This window comes from Sorex araneus, chromosome 2 (genome assembly GCF_027595985.1).
Source record: "Sorex araneus isolate mSorAra2 chromosome 2, mSorAra2.pri, whole genome shotgun sequence".
Classification (NCBI taxonomy): domain Eukaryota; kingdom Metazoa; phylum Chordata; class Mammalia; order Eulipotyphla; family Soricidae; genus Sorex; species Sorex araneus.
This window is the reverse complement of record NC_073303.1, coordinates 235,233,839-235,254,323: the sequence shown is the minus strand read 5'-3', so window position 1 is coordinate 235,254,323 and position 20,485 is coordinate 235,233,839. Positions and strand designations below refer to the sequence as shown.

The 20,485-nt window shown below is 55.9% G+C and overlaps 1 protein-coding gene across 1 annotated transcript in view; it reads left to right on the top strand.

The window, feature by feature from the left end:
- The window catches only part of LOC101550112 (mucin-16), a 78,923-nt gene that overhangs the window by 52,684 nt on the left and 5,754 nt on the right, over positions 1–20,485 (top strand). The window contains 27 exon segments of the mRNA XM_055124636.1: positions 92–159; positions 432–604; positions 723–764; positions 1,199–1,323; positions 1,832–1,899; positions 2,454–2,626; positions 2,748–2,786; positions 4,853–4,977; positions 5,103–5,170; positions 6,224–6,396; positions 6,505–6,540; positions 6,888–7,018; positions 7,162–7,223; positions 8,076–8,248; positions 8,760–8,795; positions 9,730–9,857; positions 9,965–10,032; positions 12,376–12,548; positions 12,730–12,765; positions 15,438–15,562; positions 15,847–15,914; positions 16,168–16,340; positions 17,449–17,484; positions 17,976–18,041; positions 19,223–19,344; positions 19,449–19,516; positions 20,124–20,296. Of these exon segments, the coding sequence (XP_054980611.1) occupies positions 92–159; positions 432–604; positions 723–764; positions 1,199–1,323; positions 1,832–1,899; positions 2,454–2,626; positions 2,748–2,786; positions 4,853–4,977; positions 5,103–5,170; positions 6,224–6,396; positions 6,505–6,540; positions 6,888–7,018; positions 7,162–7,223; positions 8,076–8,248; positions 8,760–8,795; positions 9,730–9,857; positions 9,965–10,032; positions 12,376–12,548; positions 12,730–12,765; positions 15,438–15,562; positions 15,847–15,914; positions 16,168–16,340; positions 17,449–17,484; positions 17,976–18,041; positions 19,223–19,344; positions 19,449–19,516; positions 20,124–20,296 (2,728 nt within the window).

Sequence of the window (20,485 nt, the reverse complement as noted above, 5' to 3'; positions counted from 1 at the left end):
GCAGGCTCCTGGAACCGATCCTCCCCTTCACCTTGTCCCCATGGAGCTCCCCTGGACAAATCCTTCATGTCCCTCCCCTACCCCTCCACAGCTCCTGCCCCTGTTCCGGAGCACCAGCCTGGGGCCCCGCTACAATGGCTGCAGACTGACCCAGTCCAGGTGAGATGGAAATACCTGTACCAAGTGCTGCCATTCCTCAGGCCTCCAGGGGTGCCCTTCCTGCCTGCCTTCTTTTGGTGTCCCAGGCAGAGTCGGTATTTAGGAATATTGAATACTCCTCACCCCTAATACCCATTCTGAGCAGTGTCCCCCCCAGCCGGACATTGCTTTTGTTTGGGGGCCACACCCAGCAGTGCCCAGGGCCTTGTGGCTCCAGCCATATCCAAGTCCATCCTTCCACCCTCTCCTTATTCCCTGATCCACCCACCCAGGTCTGAGAAGAATGGAGCAGCCACGAGGGTGGACCTCATCTGCACCCAATTCTCTGACCCCTCGGCTACAGAGCTGGACGAGGAGCGGCTGTACTGGGAAGTGAGGCAGCAGACTGGGGGTTTCTCTCAGCTGGGGCCCTACACACTGGACCGGGACAGTCTGTACATCAATGGTGAGGGGAGCACCAAGGTCATGAGGTCTGCCCTTAAGGTGCGGCTCTGATGCTTCCTCCGCCTTGTCCCATCCTACTCACTCTTTCTGCCTCCTCTGTCCTTACTTTTCATCTATAGGTTACCACCGCCCCACCTTCACCACCACCACCACCGACAGAAGTGAGTACACCCAAGGCTTCATCAATCTCTTCAACCCCAAAAGTCTTGATTTAGCAACTGGAGGAAAGAAAAGGTTCACTATGCCCCCACCCCCTACACACACACACACACACACACACACACACACACACACACACACACACACACACACACACACTGGTCCCTGTTAAATACAGGGATATAACCCACAAAATCCCTGGCATGGCGCTAACATCTTCCAAGACCCTCGGGGCTGCATCCCAGAAGCTCAGAATTGATTTCTCTCTAGGTGTATTAACATCCACAGCTCCCTTGGGGGTACCAACATCCTCCTCTCCCACGTCAGGTAGGCAGTGCCTGGAAGATCCCCCTTAGTGCTTGCACACATGCATGTGAACTTACCCTTCAGGCTCTCTGAACACGTCTCCCCCACCCCACACCCAACCCCTCTGCAGGCCTTCATCCTACCCTGGTGCCATTCACCCTCAACTTCACCATCACCAACCTGCCCTATGAGGAAGACATGCGGCATTCTTATTCCAGAATATTCCACAACTTGGATCAAATCCTGCAGCAACTGGTGAGAGCCCGCCCACCCCACTTATATAGACCCCTGCAAACTGACACCACGTATTTTACCCTAGACACCATAGATACGAGCCCCATCCACTATGGGTAAGCCCCGCCCACCTCAACTCGATTGGGTCCTGCAAACTGACCCCACCCACTTCACCCTTAGCCCCTGGATACAAGCCCCGCCCATCTCACTTCTATAGGCTCCTGCAGAGTGACACCATCATTTTACCCTAGTCCCCATGGATACGAGCCCCGCCCACTATGAGTAAGCCCCATCCACCTCACCTCTATAGGCTCCTGCGAACTGATTACCACCCACTTTGCTTATCCAAGGGATACAAACCTGACCACTGTGGGAGCCCTGCCCCCACTGCCCCAAACAAATTCTTTTTTTTTTTCTGATTCTGTTGATTTTCCTTTTATGAAAGATACTTAAAAAAATGTTTTTAATCGAATCACCGTGAGATAACTGATCAGATTCTTTTTCTCTTTCCCCTTGCTGGCCTCCACAGCTCCAGCCCCTGTTCTTGAACACCAGTTTGGGGTCCCGCTACTATGGATGCAGACTGACCCTGCTCAGGTGAGACTGGAACACCTGTACAAAGCTGCTATTTTTCTCTCAAGCCCTGGGGGTTACTTTCCTGCCTGCCCACCTTGGGACTATGCAGAACAAGAATTCTGTGGTATCAGTGCCACTTCTCCTTTTAAATCCCTCCCCACAGCTGCCCCCCATTTCCCAGTGTGTCCTGGTGACGAGACCCTCCTCTTTTTTTTTGTTTTGTTTTGTTTTGTTTTTTGGGTCACTCCCAGCATCCTATACGGTGCTCGGGGACCATATGGGATACTGGGAATCGAACCTGGTCGGCCGTGTGCAAGGCAAACGCCCTACCTGCTGTGCTATCACTCCAGCCCAGAGACACTCCTCTTAATTCCCCATTTCATTCCTTTGCTCTGCACCCCGCTGAGGTTTTCCATTTGCGCCCCAGTATTTCTTCAGTGGAAGCCTCTTCAACTAGGAGAATCTGTTTTGGCATCTGTGACTGTCTTTGCAATTCCTCTGGCCACTTTATGATCTGCAGGAGAGCAAAATCCTCCCTGGCTCCGTTCAGCTAATTCCTGTATCCGCCTTCTTAGGTCCCAGGATGGTGGGGTGGCCACTGCCGTGGACATAGTCTGCCTCTACAGCCCGGACCCGGTGGGCAGGGAGCTGGACAGGAAGCATCTGTACGAGGAGCTCAGCCAGCACACACACGGCGGCTCCCAGCTGGGGCCCTACATGCTGCAGCCAGACAGTCTCATAGTGGACGGTGAGGGCTGTGAGCATGGGGGTCTGTCCAAACACTGAAGAATGTGCACTCTAACTTTCTCTCGTGAGTTTGCCCTCTTCCCTCCCTGCTTCTCACCTTGTTCTTCTCCACCTCTCTGCAGGTTACAGCCGCAAGCACCTCTGGACCACCCCCACAAAACGTGAGTCCACAGTGATTCCTGGGGCTCATCATTTCTCTCCTTTTTCCTCCACATGGGATGCCTCCCCCCAGAAGGTAGTGGCTGAAAATTCCCAAGCCTTGTGGCAACAGCCATGGAAGAGTGGATGGGGGCAGCGGCCTTGCATGTGGCCGACCTGAGTTTGATTCCCGGCTCCACATAGCCCTGCCAGCAGGAATCCCTGAGCCCAGAGCCAGGAGTAAGCCCTGAGCACTGCCAATGTCACCCAAAAAAAGACTCTTAGACCTGCCCACCCCCTTTCTCTGCCCATCAGCTCCAGTGCCAAAGGCACCAGAAATGAGCTTACCACAACTAGGGGGTGTCTGAAGGGACCCTGAGACAATGGTGCTGGAAAACAGGGATGGTGTTGGGAATGGGTATGCTTGAAAACTGTATCAGGAGCAGTGTTGTCCATGGGACACAATGAATAAATTAATGAAATGCCAAAAAAAAAAAAAGATGCAGGGTGCCTACCCAAACTCAACAGATTTTTTTTTTTTTTGCTTCTTGGGTCACACCCAGCGATGCTCAGGTGTTACTCCTGGCTCTGCACTAGGAATTACTCCTGGCGGTGCTCAGGGGACCATATGGGATGCTGGGAATCGAACCCGAGTCGGCCGTGCACAAGGCAAATGCCCTACCCACCATGCTATCGCTCCAGCCCCTCAACAGATTTTTTTTAATCTTGTCTCCAGATAATACGGAAGCCACTGTTCCTTCCACAGTCTCAAGTGCTCTCTTGACCTTCTCAGGTATAAACCCCCTCAATGTCTGGATAGCACAGGGGGTGGGGGTAGAGTTCTTGTTGGTGTTAGCCACGTGGGAGAGAGGCATCTTAATTTGAGGTCCAAGACCTATACCCCATGAGTTTGACAGGTCATGGGGGTCCTCAAACCCCCATTCCAATGAAAGACCATTCCTGGAACCTGTCTTGGAGTAGGTAAACTGCAAATACCCCCTTCATCCCCTTATTTCCATATTATCCCTCAAACAATGGGAAGCAAAAAGCTGATCTCCCTTTGAGTGTCTCACACACACACACACACACACACACACACACACAGAGAGAGAGAGAGAGAGAGAGAGAGAGAGAGAGAGAGCATCTTTTATCTTTCAAAAGGGTTGTTTTATTGAATCACAATGAGATCATTACAAAGTTGTTCATGATTGGGTTTAAGTCGTAAAGTGTTCCAACACCCATCCCTCCACCAGTGTACATTTCCCACCACCAGTGTCCCCAGTTTCCCTCCCATCCACCCCCAAAACCCCCTCTCGTCTGCCTCTATGACAAACATTTTTCCTTCTTTCTCTGTCTCTGTCTCTGTCTCTGTCTCTCTGTCTCTGTCTCTGTCTCTGTCTCTGTCTCTCTCTCTCTCTCTCTCTCTCTCTCTCTCTCTCTCTCTCTCTCCCCTCTGAGCATTATTGTTTGCAAAACAGACACTGAAAGGTTATCATGAATATCCCTTTACCTACTATCAACACTTTTTTTTAATTGAGTAATTTTTTTTCATTGAATCACCCTGAATTACCAATCCCTTCACCAGTGTCCACTTCCCTCCACCAATGTCCCCAGTTTCCCTCCTGCACCCCCAGCTGGCCTCTATGGCAGGCACTTTTTCTCTTTTTCTTTTTTCTTTTAGGTGAGGAAGTGTTTTGATGACTTAAATGGAGTCTTGCCATACATCTTCAAAATAAATCTTAGCATGCGACACCCAGCGCCAAAGTAGCAGTAAATCTCTCTCCACCTCCCGTCTGGGAATCCCACCCCCCACACCCCCTCGGGCTCTCCTTCTGCCCGCCCTCCTGGTAACCCCAGATCTGTGTTATGAATAGATGAGTTATTTTGGTGTGTTTGGATTTTTTTTATCTCGTTGTTGTTTTGGATTTTGGGGACCACATCTGACAGGGATCAGCTCAGGGCTGACTCCTGACTCTGTGCTCAGGGCTCACTCTTGGAGGGGCTCCTAATGAGGTCCATTTCGGGGTGCTCTAAATCTAGCTCCCCACCCCACCCCCGCTACTATAGTTTCTTTCAACTCCCTCTCCAGTCTCTGCGCCTGCCCTGGTGCCATTCACCCTCAATTTCACCATCACCAACCTCCGCTACACTGACGACCTGCAGTCACCTAGGTCAGACAAGTTCGGCAGAGTGGAGAAGCTCCTGCAACACCTGGTGAGGGCCGCCCGAACCCCACGAGATCTCCGGCATCACCTTCATTCATCCTGCAAGATGGCCTCCCACCACCCCTGCCCCTGATCCCCCTCCGTCCTTCTCATCGGCTCCATCTTCTTCCATAGCTCCGGTCTGTGCTGAAAAACACCAGCCTGGGGCTCCTGGAGGGCGAGTGCAGACTGACCTCCCTCCGGTGAGACCCGCAGAGAAGATGGCCCTGGAGATAGCAGTGTGCAGGGAGATGCTCATTAATCACCTGAGTCCTGAAGGGCTGAGTTGCGCCTTTAATGTCAGCCCTTTCCAGCTCCCCAGCTGGGAAATTCAGAACTCCCACGTCCCTACTCTGGACCCCTCCTGAGCTGATGTCTAGTGTAGCATCTTTCAGAAAGAGTCTAGCCAGGCTGAATGACTCAAAAGCGCACACCAGAGAGATAGCACAGGGGCTAAAGCGCTTGCTTTGCATGTGCTTAACCCTGGTTTGATCCCTAACTCCACATGGTCCCTGGAGCACTGCCAGGTGTGGCCCCAAGACCCAACCATCCCCCCGAAAAAAGAGTAGGGAATCACATTGGAGAGGTAGCTCAGCAGTAGAACATTTTTGCTTTGCAGGTGTGAGGTCCCGGGTTCAATGCCCAGAATCGCCAAACCCAATAAAGCAAAAGAAAGGCAAGACAGATAGTACAGTGCAGGTGCCATATGCAAATAAGACTTTGTAATCTCGGTCTTTGATTGGCTTTTATTTGCATATACCATCCTTTTGGTTAATAAAGGCCAATCAGGTTGGTCTTTACTATGCTTTATTTACATATGCTAGCCTTTTAGCCTATTGGCTAGTAGGATAGTTTATTAAGTAAAGGCCAATCAGAGGTTGGCCTATTGGATAGCACATATAAATACAGGCCAATCAGAGTCTTGGTTATCAGGCCCCTCCCTCTTTATTTCATCCTATCACAGGAGGAAGGAGGAGAAGGGCCATGAATGGGACTCAGGCTGTCTGGAAGGGTTTTAGCAAATGTAGAAGCGGGAAAGATCTTCATTTTGCCTGGGAATTGGCTGCTAGGCAGAGAATGCACGATGTAGGCCAGGGAGAGACAGAGATGGGAGGCTGGCACCCGAGGTGGCTTCCCAGCTGCTGCCCACCAGAACCCACCGGCTCCCTGACTTTCCGGGTGGTACCCCCGTGATGTCCCCGAGGACCCTCGGCAGGAGGCGCCTCATCCTCACCACCTGGTCTTTCCCTCCCCAGGCCTGAGAAGGACGCTGCAGCCACGCGAGTGGACTTGGTCTGCAGCCGCCGCCCTGACCCCGCGGGCCTGGAGCTGGACAGGGAGCAGCTGTACAGGGAAGTGAGCCGGCTGACCGGGGGGCTCTCGCAGCTGGGCCCCTACACCCTGGACCCCGAGACTGTCTACGTCCACGGTGAGCCACGAGCGACTGCCTCTAGTGGCCGTGTTCTGAGTCCACACGCGTCTCACCCCTTACACCCCAAGTCTCCTCTCCAGCTCACCCCCCGCCCTATTTCTGCAGGTTATACCCACCGGACTTCCAGCCCTGCCCCCAGTAGTAAGTACACCACGTTCTCTCCACGCAGGCTCCCACCAGATTCTGTAGCTGTGCAGAAGGGGAGGGCTCAGGACCAGGCTGGGGGCGCGGCAAGAATGAGGCATATGACATGTTGGATGCATGGAGGGGTGGTCAGGGTGGAGGATGCATGAAGGAAAGAAATTGAAATTGCAACTGGAGCAAGAACAGCAGGTTCGGCACCTGCCTCACCTGCAGGGGGCGCCCTTGATTCTGGACCTTCAGCCTTTGCTGTTGCCTCCAGCGAGGGGGTCCCTCCCCAGCCCCCAGGCTCTGCTCAAAAGATTCCCCAAATCAGCGTGACCTCTCTTCTCCCGCCCTTCTTGCAGCGCCAGGACCACCCCCGATCTTCTTCACCCTCAACTTTACCATCACCAACCTCCGCTACACTGTGGACATGAGGCCCCTGGGCTCCCTGAAATTCAACACCACCGAAACAGTCCTGCAGTTTCTGGTAAGAGTGGGTGTCCACCTTGCCCTGCCCGCCGCTAACCACCGGCTGCTCCTGTCCTGTCCACGGAGCCAGCCCCCTCCCTTGCCCCTCCCTGCCCAGCAATGACCAACCCACCCATTCTCCTTCTCTCTCCCTCTGCACAGCTGGAGCCGTTGTTCCGGAACACCAGTGCGGGCCCCTTGTTCTCCGGCTGCCACCTCACCCTGCTCAAGTGAGTGTCGGGAGCTGGGGAAGGGTGGAATTCACATATGACCAGCTCCAGCACCCCAACATCCGAATAGTATCACCCCCTCACATTGGAGTGACCGGAAGTCGCCGGGATAGAGCAAAACAAAAGGTGTACAGAGAACCCAGCCTGCGTCTTCGTCCATGCCAAACCAGCCCCAGCTCACGCCACTGTCTTGGCATCAGAGTTTAAGAGCATTGCTCCTCTGGGGCTGGAGCAGTAGCACAGCGGGGAGGGTGTTTGCCTTGCACGCGGCCACCCCGGGTTCGATTCCCAGCATCCCATATGGTCCCTTGAGCACTGCCAGGAGTAATTCCTGAGTGCAGAGCCAGGAGGAACCCCTATGCATCACCGGGTGTGACCCAAAAAGCAAAACACAAAAAAATTAAAAAATAATAATAATAAACCAAAAGCATATGCTCCTCAGATGTCAAAGCCAGTCAGGGTCTGGGTGATAGGACAGTAGTGAGGGCATTTGCCTTGCATGCAGCCAATCTGGGTTTGATTCCTGGCACCCCGTGGGGTCCCCAGAGCACCATCAGGAGTGATCCCTGAGCACTGCTGTTTCCCAAAAAGAAAAAAAGAGAAAGGAAGGGAGGGAGAAATGGAAGGAAGAGAGGAACGGAAGGAAGAGAAAGAGGAAAGAAGGAAGGATGGGAGGAAGAGTGGGAGAGGAAGCGGGGGAAGGGGGAAGGAGGAAGGCCCGGACGTCAGTGCCCGCCTGGCCTCTGCTCTCTCCCATCCTTCCTTTCCCTCTAGCCCTTTCCTCCCTGCCCCAGCCACACCCATGAATCTCAGGGCCCCCCAGGAGCCCAGCTCACTGCCACCTCCCCCCAGGCCTGAGAAGCACAGCACCGCCACGGGAGTTGACATGGTCTGCACCCGCCACACTGGCTCCTTGGACCCGGCACTGGCCCCGGAGCAGCTGTACCAAGAGCTGAGCCAGCTGACTGGGGGCGCGTCCCAGCTGGGCCCCTACACCCTGGACCGGGGCAGCCTGTACATCAGCGGTGAGGGCCCCCCCCCCCAGGAATCCTCCTCCTGCATTCTGCCCCTTCCTGCATCCAGACCAAGACCCCACCCCCCACTGTGTCCCCATAACGCTGGAGGTGGCGGCCAAGAGCCATACCCCTCCCCCCACTGCCCCCATCTCGCCTCCAGGCTTATTGAACATGGGGACAATACCTATGAATTAGACTCAGAGATGGGCACCCTCCCCTGTGCATGACTTCTGCAGGGAGATGAGATGGGGGCTTGATTTGGGAGTGCTTTCTACCCCTGTGTGCACACCCGCATGGCAGATGTTGGGAGGGGGGTCTCCTCTTGTGAAATGACTTGGGTTTCCTGCCCCCCCATCTATGCTCTGAGGTTTGAAGTCAGGTCTGGGGTGTCTCTTGGGGGAGGAGGGCTTAGATTCCTCCACTCTGCCTTCTTTCTAGCACGCATGGCTGGGGGTGTCTTCGGTGATGCACTGGCCTTTTCCTCGGGGATCCCCCTTTCTTAGCCTCCCTCTTTCTGCAGGTTACACCCAGCTGGTCCCAGCCACCACCCCTGAGAGTGAGTATTGTCCACTCTGGCTCCCCCACACACACAGGCCAAGCAGGGTGTCGGCCCTTCCTGGTAGCACCTGTGCCGTGATGCGTGTGCAAATAACAGTTGCTTCAGTTTGGGGGCCACACCCAGTGGTGTCCAGGGCTGTTCCCAGCTCAGTGCTGGGTTAGGGAGGAGGGGACAGCAGGCAGTGTGAGGCATGGAACCCCCAGATGGAACCCAGGCAGACGACACCTCCAACACCCGCACTCGGGGCCAGAGCCAGAGCTCCACGGGGAGGGCACCTGCCTTGCACACGGCTGACCCCGGAGGGGTAATGGGGTTCCTTTGAGTCTTGCCAGGGGTGATCCCTAGGTGATCCTAGGTGGTCCTAGCTCAGAGGAAGTCCCGAGAGCTTCTGGGTGTGGCCCCAAAACATAGCAACCGGAAAAAAAAACTGCACTTGGAGACAGAGATGGGACAGCGGGGAGGGCGTTTGCCTGACACGCGGCCAACCAAGGTTCGATCCCCTGAGCATCACCAGGAGTGATCCCTGAGTGCAGAGCCAGGAGTCAGCCCTGAGCACTGCCAGGTGTGGCCAAAAAACAAACAAAATCTCAGTTCTTTGGGTGTACCCCCTTTCTCTCTGTCCTTTTGTTTTTTTTCTCTTGGCTTATTAGTGTTTGGGCCACATGCAGCAGTGCTCAGGGCTGACTCCTGACTCTGCACTCAGGGAGCATTCCTGGTAGTGCTTGCGGAACCCTTTGGGGTTCTGGGGATCCCCTCGGGATCACCCACGTGCAAGGTCTTCACCCTTCTACCATTGCACAGCTCCCAATGATTTTGAACTATTTTGGTAAAGTCTCTGCCCGCCTTCCGACATCAGCCCCAGCCAGCCCCCACCCACTGCTGGCATCACCCCCACTGCCCGGGGTCCCACCCACCTCGACCTGTCCCACAGCAGCTGTTGCCCCGATCTTGGCGTCCTTCACCCTGAACTTCACCATCACCAACAAGCACTACAGCAAGGACATGAAGTTCCCGGGCTCCCCGAAGTTCACCTCCACCGACAGGATCCTCCAGCAACGGGTGAGCCCCCCGCAGCCACCAGCCACCACCCCCCAAAAAACACATTGACCCACATTCCCTCCAAAGAGCTGCCGTTTAATTTTTTCACTTTCTCCCCCGCTCCCCAGCTCAGCCCTTTGCTCGCCAAGACCTTCCTGGGTCCCTTTTATGCTGGCTGCAGACTGGAGTCACTTAGGTGAGTCGGCAGCCTGTGCGCACACACAGAGGGGTGAGTCGGCCAGATGGAAGCCCCCAGGCCAGCCCAACCCATTGTTTTAAAGACTCAGCTCTCAGGGCTGGAGCCAAAGTACAGCGGGTAGGGCATTTGCCTTGCATGTGACCAACCCAGGTTCGATTCCTGACATCCCATATGGTCCCCTGAGCACTGCCAAGAATAATTCCTGAGTACAGAGCCAGGAGTAACCCCTGAGCATCGCTGGGTGTGACCCAAAAAGCAAATAATAATAATAATAATAAAGACTCAGATCTCTGAGGCACTGGGGTGGGGGGAGGTCAGTGTCCAGGTGATTCCAGGCACCCCTGGCCTTTCCTGGGGGAGTGGAAAGGAGTCGGGTTACACCCAGCAGTGCTCGGAGCCGACTCCTGGCTCTGTGCTCAGGGATCACTCCTGGCAGTGCTTGGGAGACCCAATGTGGTGCCAGGGATTGAACCTGGGTTGGCTGCACAGAAGGAAAGCACCTTAATCCCTTTACTGCCTCTTCCACCTTATATGTCCACTTCATGCCAGGGGCCAGGGGTGCTCAAGACTTACAAGTGATGGGGCTGGATTGATAGCACAGCGGGTAGGGCATTTGCCTTGCACGCGGCCAACCCGGGTTCGATTCCCAGCATCCCATATGGTCCCCTGAGCACCGCCAGGAGTCATTCCTGAGTGCAGATCCAGGAGTAACCCCTGTGCATCACCAGGTGTGACCCAAAAAGCAAAAAAAAAAAAAAAAAAAGAAAAGTGAGTCAGCGTGTCCATATCATGTTGAGCCCAGATAACACGCTGGGGTGTTTGTGGCTTCTTTGTTTGGTTTGGGGCCACACCCAGCAGTGCTCAGGGCTGACTCCTGGCTCCATGCTCAGGGGATTACTCCTGGTGGAGCTTGGGGGACCTTATGGAATGCCGGGGACTAGCTGCATGCAGGAAAAACACCCAGCCTGCTGCGCTATCTCTCCAGCCCCTCTTGCTTCTCTCTTTGCTTCTCTCATTGGTTGTGGGGCCACGCCCGGCAGTGCTCAGGGCTGACTCCTAGCTCTGTGCTCCAGGGATCACTCCTGGGCAACAGCAGGGATTTGAACCGTGGTCAGACGCTGTCCTCTCTCTCCAGCCCTGACCCACTGTTGGACTCAGTTCTCTGAGAAGAACTCCGTGTTAGAGATAACACAGCAGAGAGGGCACTTGCCTTGCCTGTGGTTGACCCGGGTTCGATCCCCGGCACCCCACAGGGTCCCCTGGGCACCATCAGGAGTCATTTCTGAGTTCAGAGCCAGGAGTCACCCCTGAGCATCCTGAGCATCGCTGGGTGTGACCAAAAAAGGCAAAAACCAAAACAATAACAACAAAAATTTCATTCCCAAGGCCGGAGAGATAGCACAGCAGGGAAGGTGTTTGCCTTCCAGGTGGTCAACCAGCTTCGATCTCCGGCACCCCATAGGGTCTCTTGAGCCCCGCCAGGAGTGATGACTGAGTGCAGAGCCAGGAGTCAGCCCTGAGCACCAATCGGGTGTGGCAAAAAAAAAAAAAAAAGAAATTCCATTTCCAGGGCTGAAGCCATAGTATAGCAGGGAGTGAACTTACCTGCACGCAGCCAACCTGGGTTCAATCCCGGGCCCTCATGTGGCCCCTGAGCTCCACCCCCCAGGAGGGATCCCTGAGCAGAGAGCCAGGAGGAAGCTGGGTACGGAACCAAGACAAACACACCAATTCCATTTCCTAGGCCTGGAAGAGAAGCCCAGTGGTTAAGGCCTGCACCTCACCCGGAACTGATCCCTGGCAATGCGTAGTGCCCTGAGCATTGCTGGGAGCAGCCCCGGGGGCCACCAGCGCCCCAGGACATGAGCAGCACTGCATCCTCAGGCCCTTGCACTGAACCCGAGGCCCGTTTGGCCCAGAGTCACCTTCTGAGCACTGCTTTGGGAGGGCCTCAAATACTAAAGGAGGGAAAAGTCTATATTCTTGGGGGCTGGAGCAGTAGTCCAGCAGGGAGGTCACTCGCCTTGCACGCAGCCAACCTGGCTTGCATCCTCGGCACCCATAGGGTCCCCCGAGCCCCGCCGAGAGTGATCCCTGAGCTCAGAGCCAGGAGTCAGCCCCGAGCACCGCCAGGTGTCTCCTCACCCCCAGAAAATTCCATGTCCTGTCTTCTTGTTAATTTCAAATGAAAGATGTTAGATGGAGCCCCCAGCCCCTCCCCACACACACAGGAGGCAGAGCTCATGCCCTCAGCCATGCTCTTGTCCTTCCCCCCACCCCGAGAAGCCCCCCGCCCCCGGAAGCTACATTCCCCCCAACCCCCTTCACCCCAACCCTCAGGCGTGAGTACAGAGGCAGTGCCACAGGCGTGGACCTGGTCTGCGGCTACTACACGGACTCTGCAGGCTCCAAGCTGGACCGGACCGAGCTGTACTGGGAGCTCAGCCTGCTCACGCGCGGCGTCAACCAGCTGGGCCCCTTTGCCCTGGACAGGAAGAGCCTCTGCGTGAACGGTGAGCACTGTGCGGGGCTCAGTTCTCCATCCTCACCGGTCGGGACCCCTCCAGGGGCTCAGCTGCCTTCTCTTCAGGGCTGCATGTTCCCCTGCCCCCACCCTACCTTTTCCCTGCTCTCCCCAAAGTCCCTCGAATCCGCCATAGTCCATCCCAACCGCTTCTCACCTCCTCTCCACAGGTTATGGCTTCGAAGCCGCGGTGCCCTCCACCTCCAGTGAGTCCTCCAGCCTGCCACAGTGGGCTTGGAATCCTTGATCTCTCGCTATCACCTGGTTTGGAGGGCGTGGGTGGAAGCATCTGGAAGGGCCCCCAGTTCATCCATCTCACATACTGTGTCAAGCTAGATAGCTCGGCCCTGACTGAGCTCTGACCACCTGACCACCACCCTAACTGCCCCCCCCCTAAATTCTTTATAGCCTCATTATTTTGTGGGGGGAGGAGGGGAACATTCCAGTGCTCAAGCAACCTGCAGATCACTCCAGGTGATGCTCAGGTGATGCTAGGGTGATACTCAGATGATATGCAGGTGGTGCTTGGGTGATACTCAGATGGTGCTCCGGTGATACTCAGGTGATGTTCAGGTGATCAGCTGATGTTTGGGTGATGCTCAGGTGATATGCAGGTGATACTCAGGTGATGCTTGGGTGATGCTCAGGTGATATTTCAGTGATACTCAGGTGATGCTTGGGTGATGCTAGGATGATAGTTGGATGATGCTCAGGTGATATTCATATGATGCTGGGATGATGCCTGTGTGATATGCAGGTGATACTAAGGTGATGTTTGGGTGATGCTCAGGTGGTGCCTGGGTGATACATAGATGATGTTCATGTGATACTCAGGTGATGCTTCAGTGATGCTCAGGTGATATTTGGGTGATGCTCAGGTGATATTAATGTGATGCTAGGGTGATGCTTGGGTGACATGCAAGTGATGCAAGGGTGATGCTTGGATGATGCTCTGGTGGTGCTTGGGTGATACTCAGGTGATGCTCAGGTGATCAGCTGATGTTTGGGTGATGTTCAGGTGATACGCAGGTGTTGCTCAGGTCATGCTTGGGCGATGCTCAAGTGATACTCAGGTGGTTCTTGGGTAATGGTTGGTGATAGTTGGGGTGATACTCAGATGATATTTGGGTGATACTCAGGTGATACTTGGGTGATGCTCAGGTGATATTTTGGTGATGCTCAGGTGGTGCTAAGGTGATGCTTGGGTGGTGCTCTGTGATATTTGGGTGATAGTCAGGTGATATTTGGGTGATGCTTAGATGATATACAGGTGATGCTAAGGTGATGCTCAGGTGATATACAGGTGATGCTAAGGTGATGCTTGGGTGATGCTCTGGTGATACTTGGGTGATATTTGGGTGATGCTCAGGTAATATTCATGTGATGCTAGAGTGATGCTTGGGTGATGCTCTGGTAGTGCTTGGGTGATACTCAGATGATGCTCAGGTGATACTCAGGTGATGCTCAGGTAATGCTTGGTTGATATTCAGGTGATACTGATGTCGGTGGGCCCCACGGGTGACTTGCGTGAAGCGGGGAGGAGAAAGATGGTCACTTTCTCCCCAACCGCCTCTACCACCCGGGACCCAGTGTTACTGGGTTCTTGTCTCGCTCACGGAAAAGAATTTCAGGAGTAGACAAGCAGTGAAGTAAATAGATTTTATTCAGAGGTTTCTGAGGGAAGGAGGAAGGGATAAGTGGGAGAGAGAATAGTAAGAATAACGCGCTCAAGAGAGAACGCGGGCTTCTCCAAGGGTGGAGGAAGCCCCTACACATAACCGAGCTTTAGACACAAAAGTATAGAAGCATGAAAGTACACATCTCAAGAGGGGATATGCGGGCAACACATGTGCTTGGGCGACACATGTGCTCGGCCATGTGGGCACAAGCAGCACATGGACTCAGGCAGCATATGCGCGCCCTTCCTTTGTTCAAGGTGTCTTTTATAGGGTTTCTTCAACCTGCCCCCACCCACATGGAGTTTCTTTCCAGGTAAAAGTTCGTTGCTAAGGTTACCAGGGAGGTTGGGAGTGGTGATGGCCTTCTTTGGGGAACCTCCTGGGGAGGGGTCCATTATCATCAGAGTCTGCTGGCTGATGGTTTCCTCCAGGGTCTTTTGTTTTCTTGAAATCTGCAAGTCTTAAGATTCTCCTTCTCAGAGACTGTTAAATCTAAATTTTCACTGCCCAGGGCCTATTGCTATCTACCTGCCTATATCAATACTCAAGTGATTCGTGGGTGGTATTTGGGTGATACTCAGGTGATATGGAGGTTATGCTAGGGTGATGCTTGGAATGCTCAGGTGGTGCTTGGGTGATACTCAGATGATGCTTGTGATACTTAGGTGATGCTCAGGTGATGCTTGGTTGATAGTCAGGTGATACTCAAGTGATTCTTAGATGGTGTGTGGGTGATGCTCAGGTGATATTCAGGTGATACTTGGGTGATGGTCAGGTGATGTTTCAGTGCAAGGAGGACCCTGCAGGGCTGGGGACCAGCAAGACCACCCAGCCATATTTGGGGATCCATGTGGTGCCGGGATTCAAACTTAGGTCAGTTGAGCTACTTGCCCGCCCCCCGCCACCACCACTCTGAGGCCAGAAGTTTAAATCCAGAGATCCCACTTACTGGCCCACCCTGTCTCTGAGCAGACACCGGGCTGGCAGTTTCAGATCCTGCCTTGGGGGAAAGCCCAGAGACCACAGGGGCATCCCCAGTGCGTCCATACCAACACTCCCCTCCCCAAGTCGAGGCACCTGCCCTGACAGCAGGCCGGAGCTGTGGGCACTAACAGGCACCCCCCAGCCGCGGGGAGGAGGGATGCCCAAGCCCGGGACCTTCAGTGTCACTAACCTGCCTTCCTCTGCACCCTCCGCAGCCGGGAGGCCCTCCGAGAAGCTCTTCACGGTGAACTTCACCATCGACAACCTGCGCTACGCCTTGGACATGAGCCAGCCAGGCTCTCCCAAGTTCAACATCACTGACAAAGTCTTACAGTACCTGGTGCGTGGCTGGCCTCGTCGCCCCGCCCACTCGACGCCCCGCCCAGTCTTGCCACGCCCACCTTGTGCTACCTGCCTGCTCGACACCATGCCCACTCACCACCCTACCTATGGCATTGGCCTCCCATCTCCCCTGCCCCGCCCATTTGACACCCCGCCCACCGTGTGCCCCACCCCTTCTAGCCACGCCCACATTGCCCCGCCCACCACCCCGTCGCCCCGCCCCCCGCCCCACCAAGGTGGGGATGGAGTAGGTTTTCCTCAGCACCATCTCTCGCCTTGCAGCTCAACCCGATGTTCTTCAAGAGCAGCCTAGGGGCCCGCTTTGGGGGCTGCAAGGTCAGCACTCTGAGGTGAGGACATGCTCCCTGGAAGCCAGAGAAGGCCCCCCTGGTCCTGCCTGGGTGGGAGGGGCTCCTTGGAGGAGCTGATGTTTGAGGGGAGGGGATGAACGAGGATCCCCAGGGAGAGAAGGGAACTCGGGGCTGTGCAGAGGTGTGGGGGGGGGAGCGGTGAACGGGGAAGCCAGGCGGACCCGCTGGGAATGGAGCAGCAGGCCTCTAGTTATGGAGGGGGACATGCTCAGTGGCCACCTGTGTCCCCCAGGCCAGTGGAGAACGGAGCCAAGACGGGCGTGGACATGACCTGCACCTACGCCCAGGCCCCCCGCGCCCCAGAGCTCCCTGCCGAGCGGCTGTTCCACGAGCTTAGCTGGCAGACCCAGGGCATCACCCAGCTGGGCCCCTACTCCCTGGACAAGGACAGCCTGTATCTCAATGGTGAGTGGGTCCGCAGCCTGCCTCCTCCCCGGGTACTGAGTCCCAGAAACCCAAGAGAGAAGAACATCAATGGTGCTTAAGAGCTGCTCCCAAGGGGCTGGAGCGATAGCACAGCGGGTAGGGCGTTTACCTCGCACGCAGCCAACCCGGGTTCAGTTCCCAGCATCCCATAGGGTCTCCCGAACACTGCCAGGGGTGATTCCTGAGTGCAGAACCCAGAATAACCCCTGTGCATTGCCAGGTGTGACCCAAAAGGAAAAAAATAGAGCCGCTCCCAGTTCCGTCCTGGGGGAGGGTCCCTCCCTGTGATGCCCTCCCAGTTCCGTCCTGGGGGAGGGTCCCTCCCTGTGATGCCCTGGGGACCCTGTGGTATTGGGTGTCCCACCCAGCCTCCTGCTTACAAAAGCCTGCACTCTGCCCATTGTGCCATCTCTCCAGCCCCCAGAACAGGATGTTGGTGTTTGGTGGTGGGGGTGGGATCCTGTGTTTTTGGTTTGGGGGCCTCACCAAGTGGTGCTCAGAGCTGGCTCCTGGCTCAGTGCTCAGGGATCACTCCTGGCAGGCTTGGGGCAACCATATGGGGTTCAACTGCATGCACAGCAGGCACCTTCCCACTGTCCTCTCCAGCCCAGAATGGGGGTTTTAAGTCTGTGGACCGCTTCTCCTGGTCTGCTGGTGCCTCTGCGCTGATGTGTGATCTCTCCTCTCTCTCTCTCTCCTCTCTCTCCTCTCTCTCTCCTCTCTCTCCTCTCTCTCTTTCTCTCTCTCCCTTTCTCTTTCTCTCTCCCCCTCTTTCTCTTTCTCCCTCCTCTCCATCTCTCTCCCTCCCTCTCTCTCCTACTCTCTCTCCCTCTCTCTCCCTCTTTCTCTTTCTCTCTCCCTCCTCTTCCCCTCCCTCTCCCTCCCTCTCTCTCCTACTCTCTCCCTCTCTCTGTTCCTCTTTCTCTCTCTCCCTCTCTCTTTCCCTCTTTCTCTCTCTCCCTCCCTCTCTCTCCCGCTCTCTCTCCCTCCCTCTCCCTCCCTCTCTCTTCTCCTCTCTTCCTCCCTCTCTTTTCCACTCTCTCTCCTCTCTCTCCCTCCTTTATCCCTCCCTCCCCCCTCTCTCCAGGTTACAATGAGCTGGGTCCAGAGGAGATGCCTGCAAGTAGGTGCTGTATTTTGTGTTCCTTTGTTCTGTTGTTGGTGCTGGGGGGCTGTGAATGGAGCCTGGGGCTCCCCCTCCCCCCTCACACAGCCTGAGCTCCACCCCCAGAGGCCCAGGCCTGACCCCTGGCCTGTGTCTCTTTGCCTGAGTCCACTACCGCCCTCTCCTGGGAGGAGACACAATTGTCCTCCCTGACAAAGGGTGCTGGTGGGGCCCAGGTGTTGTGGAAAGAGGGATCAGGGGACTCCGTGCCCCTGTGGCACAGGCTCTCTGAGTCCCCCCTCCCTTTGAGCTCAGAGGGTGGAGTCTGGACTGGCATCTGAAAGGGCTGGGCACAGCTGGGCACATGGTCCGTACCTGGCCCCTTCTCTCCCTGCTGGCCCACGATTGCCTTGGACAGGGCCACCAACGGGGGAATGTGTGGGAGCTTCTTCCACCCTGGGGGGCGCGGGGAGCTGTGCCCACTGCGCCTCCTGACCTCCCTCTCATAGCTCCGGAACCGGCCACCACAATCCTGCCCACTTCATCATCAACCCTGCTGCCAGAAACCACCACGGGTAAGAGGGGGCTGCCGCGGGGCCGGAAGCAGAGTACCGAGGGCGGGGCGCTTGCCTCACATGCTGCCGACCCGGGTTCGGTCCTTGGCATCCCATGTAATTTCCCCGAGCACTGCCAGGAATGATGCCCGAGTGCAGAGCCAGGAGTCAGCCCTGAGCACCGCAAGGGGTGGCCCCAAAAGCAAACAAAACAGTGAGGCTGGGGGCTGGAGCGATAGTACAGCGGATAGGGCGTTTGCCCTGCGTGCGGCCGGGTTCAATCCATGGCATCCCATAGGGTTCCCCAAGCACCGCCGAGAGTGATTCCTGAGTGCAGAGCCAGGAGGAACCCCTGAGCATCGCTGGGTGTGACCCCAAAAGCAAAAGAGAGACAAAAGTGAGGCTCTGGCTGCCCCTTTCAAGAGAAGGTCCCAGCCCCACATTTTTACCAACCAGTAGCCACTGAGGGGGGCCAGGCTTGTTTAGATAGGAGTAGGGACAACCATTTGGATCCTGGAGATGCAAACAGTGCCAGAGACAGAGAGAGACAGAGACAGAGAGAGACAGAGACAGAGAGAGACAGAGAGAGGGAGGGAATACAACAGGGAAAGCACTGGCCTTGCACAGTTGGACCCCTGGGTTCCACCCCAGGGCCCCATAGGGTCCCCCAAACCCCACCAGGCCCCAAACACAGAACCAGGAGTCAGCCCTGTGCACCTCTGGGTGTGGTCCCCAAACCAAAACCAAGAAAGAAATCTCAATCATGGTCTTGCTGTCCTGTCATTGCTCTTCCCGGCACACACATCTGCGACCCTCCATCCTTCATCCCCTCTGTCCCACCTTCCTCCCCCCCGCCACCCCCCCCCCCGCCACGCTCGGGGACCAAGTCCAAGGCTGGCTCTTTGCCCCACCCTGCCTGGTCCCTTGTTCTGTCACTCACGAAAGCACCAAGGAGGGAGCTTGGCCAGCTGCTCTTTAGCCTTCTCCCTCTGGTGTGTTTGGCTTGGCACGACACCCTCCGCTTCCGCCCACGTGACACCGAGCGGCGTGCGACACCTTTTCTCACACGCTTCCGAGTCGCTCACGTGGGAACCCACCCGCCCATGGTGGGGTGGGGGAAGGGAAGATGGACCCCAATGCTTCCCGTTCTGGATGACACTCTCCCTCCCCACCCCTCCCCGCCCGCCCCCCACTTACTGCAGCACCGGGACCCCGCCTGCAAAGCCTCACCCTCAACTTCACCGTCGCCAACCTCCCCTACTCCACGGACATGAGCTTCGGTTCCGCTAAATTCAACAGCACTGAACGGATCCTTCAGGGCCTGGTGAGACACCCCCCCCCCCCGTCCCTGCACCCCAGTCATGGCCTAACGGCCACCCTGCAGTCACCCCAGCTCTTCTGCTCACCCTCCTCATCCCCCTACTCCAGCTTGAACCTTTGATCCAGAGGAGTGTCTTGGGTCCCTTCTACTCTGTCTGTCACCTGACCTCGCTCAGGTAAGACCCTTTGTCTGTGCCACGAAGCACAGAGCCTCTTGATTCAATGGCCAAACTGCATTTGCATAAAAAGCCAAACCCTGGCACCCTAAACCCTGCAAGAGGGCCGAGAGGTAGGACCTTGGGGATGGTGCTTGCCTGGCACACAACCAGCTCGGTTCAATCCCCAGCTCTCCCTGGGGTCCTCTGAGCCCTGCCAGGAGCAATCCCTGGGCACAGAGCCAGGAGGAAGCCCTGAGCATCGCCCGGGGTGGTCTGAAAACCAAGTCACCCAGGGCCCAGAGCAATAGCACAGTGGGTAAGGCACATGCCTTGCACGCAACTGAGCCAGGTTCAATTCCCGGCATCCCAGAGGGTCCTCTGAGCACTGCCAGGAGCGATCGATGAGCACAGAGCAAGGAGCACTGTGGGTGTGCGCCCCCCCAAACACAAAACAAATACTAAGATCCATAAGGGCCAGAATTATTGGGGATTATCTCTTTTTTCAGTTTCTCCACTGACCTCCTATCTTCTGCTTCTCTCTCTCTCTCTCTCTCTCTCTCTCTCTCTCTCTCTCTCTCTCTCTCTCTCTCTCTCTCTCTCTCTCTCTCCCCTCTCCTCTGTGCAGGCCAGAGGAGGACAGGGTGGCAACCAGCGTGGACATGCTCTGCATGTACCACTCTGACCCCCAGAGCCTGGGGCTGGCCCGGGAGCGGCTATACTGGGAGCTGTACCAGCTGACCCAAGGCGTCCAGCACTTGGGTCCCTACAACCTGATTCAGGACAGCCTGTTGGTGGATGGTGAGCACTGCCCCCCACTGGGCTGGGGCCCAGGGGTATACCCATGGGTGGGCATCGTCCTTGGGCTCCTGAAGCATGCATAGGAGTTTTCTGAGAAAGACCATTTTAGAAAGAATGAGGCTGGGGGGTGGTAATCTCCCACTGGGACACTCATGTCCCATGCAGGCTCCTTCTGTCCCGGGCCTCCCT